Below are 2,948 nucleotides of genomic sequence, written 5' to 3'. Positions count from 1 at the left end.
CGAGGCCTTGATATATGTGTGTTGCATGTGAAGGGTAGCAGAAGTACAAGGATATTGTTTTGGTGGGCGTAGTCGAGCAGGGTGAAGGTGTAGTGAGAGACATGACCATCAACAAGAAGCAGACGACGGCGTCCTGCCGCCTTTGCTTTCGTAGTCTTGTCAAAATGTTTGATCCATTCAAGTCCGATCTCGCCATTTGTATAGCCCTTCTTCGAGTACCCAAGGCTGCTGACAATGAGCTTCTTATACGCACGCAAAAGTGTGAGAACTTACGATGCGTTAAGGGGATTATTTTGCTTCCATGAAGACTGATAACCTTCACCCTTGTAGATCACCGCTGGGGGAATGGAAGTACCATCGGCACAAATCGTGACAAGAACGGTGATGTTTTCACGATCTCCGCTTTGCTGCTGATACTGAACCTTTTGCCCTGCAGGTCCAATGACACGCTCCCTCACCTCGACTCCCTGCTGTAAGCCCGTCTCGTCCATTCCATATATGCATTCATCGGCTATTGGTTCCTTGCCATCCCCACCCTTGAGCACCCTCTCAAGTAGATCAAAGTATGCCTTGTGGTTCGCTGGGTTAACAGCCCAAGCGTGGGAGTGGTCGAGCGAGTGTGTCCAGTACGGTTTGAGCTTGTCATGATGGCGCTCGACGAACCGTTGTGTCCATTGCCGCCCTACACCACCTTCCGGAAACCTGTCACCCAACCGCCCACGTAGAATAGTGTCCACATGTTCCTTCAGCCGTCTATGACTCAACGGGAATCCATGCTGCGCTGTGTCGATGACGAAGTCCACCACCGCATCCTCCTCCGCAACACTCAGCCACCGCTTCTCCGTGTTGAAGGTCCGTATGCTCTGTCTTCCATTGGCGCGCGCTAAGACTGTATTGCACGCGAGTTTTACGTGTTTCTGGGTCTTCGAGAAGCACTCTTCCTGGACTTCTTGACAGATCTTACGTACACCCTTCTTGCTCGCCTTATTGCTCTGTTGCTCCGTGTTGTACCGATCTGCTGCAATGTTGATCCAGTCATGAAGAAATTCAGATTTAAGCTGAGTGTGTAGTGTCTGAGACAGTGGACGACCAGGCATAGCGCAAGCAGGAGAATGCGTAGCAACACACCCACGCTGAGAGCATTTGGTAGTCCCATCCCGATAAGGCACATATGCTGATCCATCGGGTGATGTGACCTGGGCGCTTCCTAAACCCTGGCACCAACTGCGTTGTCAGTGCTCGTACATCTCTAGCATCCCCGAAAAACTGTCAGATTATGGATCTTAGAGATGGAATGAATAGAAGATATGTGTAGCTACATATGTACCAAATTCAGTGAAGATCGGAATGACGGAAGTGTCCAGATCAATGGTACAATATTCAGTTTGGGTATGCACAGATGTATGTACTGTCTGAAACCTTGCTCAAATTCACCCTGATTACTTTGAAAAACGTCGTATAGATGCAGCAGTTACATGCAAACATATCACATATTATAGCTGGAGAGAATAGGGGGGAGGGAAGTCAGAAACAGCCAAGTGTTCCGAGGACCCATGGTGTCCCGAGGACCGGTAGATGACTGTACAACCCCCTCCCTCTCCGCAGGCTGAAACACCACCGACCCCAACCCAGCAGAGTAGACGATGTGCGAGTTGGCAAGACGGATGGGGATGACGTGGGTCGAGTACGAGCGGAACCAGTGACGATGCGGGGTCATGTGTGCAGAAGCACCTGTGTCGGTGTTCCAGTTAGCCGCAGCTGGCGAGGAGAGCCACGAAGCGCGGTCCGAGACGGACAGCAGGGCAGAAGCGCAACCAGCACTCACAGTAGCCGCACCAGCGGACTCCTGGGCGGTGTCCGACGCGTCCTTCGAGTCCTTTGAGGCCTCAGATGCCGTCTCCTTGCGCTTGGACTTTGCACCATGCTGGTAGTTCGTGCGCTGGGCCGCCTTCTCCTTCGCCCGTGTTCTGGCGTCGCGACGAGCGAAGCACTGGTCCTCCGAGTGACCGGAACGACCGCAGAATGTGCAGGACAGTGTGGAGGCGGCGTGGGAGAGGACGGGGGTCGATGACGACGCACCAGGCTGGTTTTCGAGCGCAACAAACGTGTCCTGGAGCTTCTCGAGCGTCAGAGTGTCGTCCAGCAGTAGCGTTTGATGGAGCGCGTTGTATTCGGCGGGGAGAGCACGAATGAGCGCCATGAGGACGAGCTCGTCGTTGAGTTTTGCAATATCGAACGACGGGGGACGGAGGGCCTTCATGTCGGACTTGAGCTGCGAGGCTCGCGTGAGAGCGTGCTCAGGGACTCGTCGTCCGCCTTGGAGAGCGATAGGAGCGCGTTATAGGTGTTAAAACGCGTACCGGGACGTTTCTGCATGTGCACAGACTCCAGCTTCTTCCACATCGCCTCAGGATCGTCTCGGATCGCCTCCAGATGCGTCTGCTGCTCCCTCTCCACGCAGTTCCATATCTCCCCAGCCGCCGCATCCACCCGGGCATCGTAGTCGCGCAGTTCTCGACGTTCACCGCTGTCCAGCGGCGCCGTGAAGGCCGGCCTGGTCTCAGTACCCTGCACAATGCGCATGGCACCAAGGGTCCGGAGCCTGGCCTCCATATCGAGCCGCCATTGCTGGTAGTTTCGATTGGAGAGCTTGGGGAACGTTGCAGGGGACGGCGCCATGATGGCAGACGTGTGACGTGGCAATGGAGCGACAGTGCGAAGATGGGGGGGGTTTTGACGAGAGATGGGGAAGAAATCGACAAAAGAACGCACGAGATGGCCAGAGAGCGAAAATGCGTCAAGCAGAGCAAAGGGGCAGCGGGTGGACACCCAGGGAAGGCTTCAGCGCTCTCTGAGCGCTCAAAGAATCAACAAAGCGAAAAAGAAAAATTGCTGTGTCAGCTGGAAGTTGGGTGTTCAATCCCGGGACTGCGCAAATATTAAATGGT

At 54.4% G+C, this 2,948-nt stretch overlaps 1 protein-coding gene across 1 annotated transcript; it reads right to left on the bottom strand.

The window, feature by feature from the left end:
* Positions 1–635: 635 nt before the first annotated feature.
* L226DRAFT_445447 (uncharacterized protein) lies at positions 636–959 on the bottom strand (the record flags this gene model as incomplete). Its single annotated transcript, XM_067674878.1, has 1 exon — positions 636–959. A coding segment is annotated over one exon (324 nt), but the record flags the coding sequence as incomplete, so codon positions are not given.
* Positions 960–2,948: the final 1,989 nt, after the last annotated feature.

The sequence above is a fragment of the Lentinus tigrinus genome, assembly GCF_003813185.1.
Source record: "Lentinus tigrinus ALCF2SS1-7 unplaced genomic scaffold L226scaffold_148, whole genome shotgun sequence".
Taxonomy (NCBI): Eukaryota; Fungi; Basidiomycota; class Agaricomycetes; order Polyporales; family Polyporaceae; genus Lentinus; species Lentinus tigrinus.
Note: the sequence above shows the minus strand (reverse complement) of the source record. Positions and strands in the feature narration are given on the sequence as shown.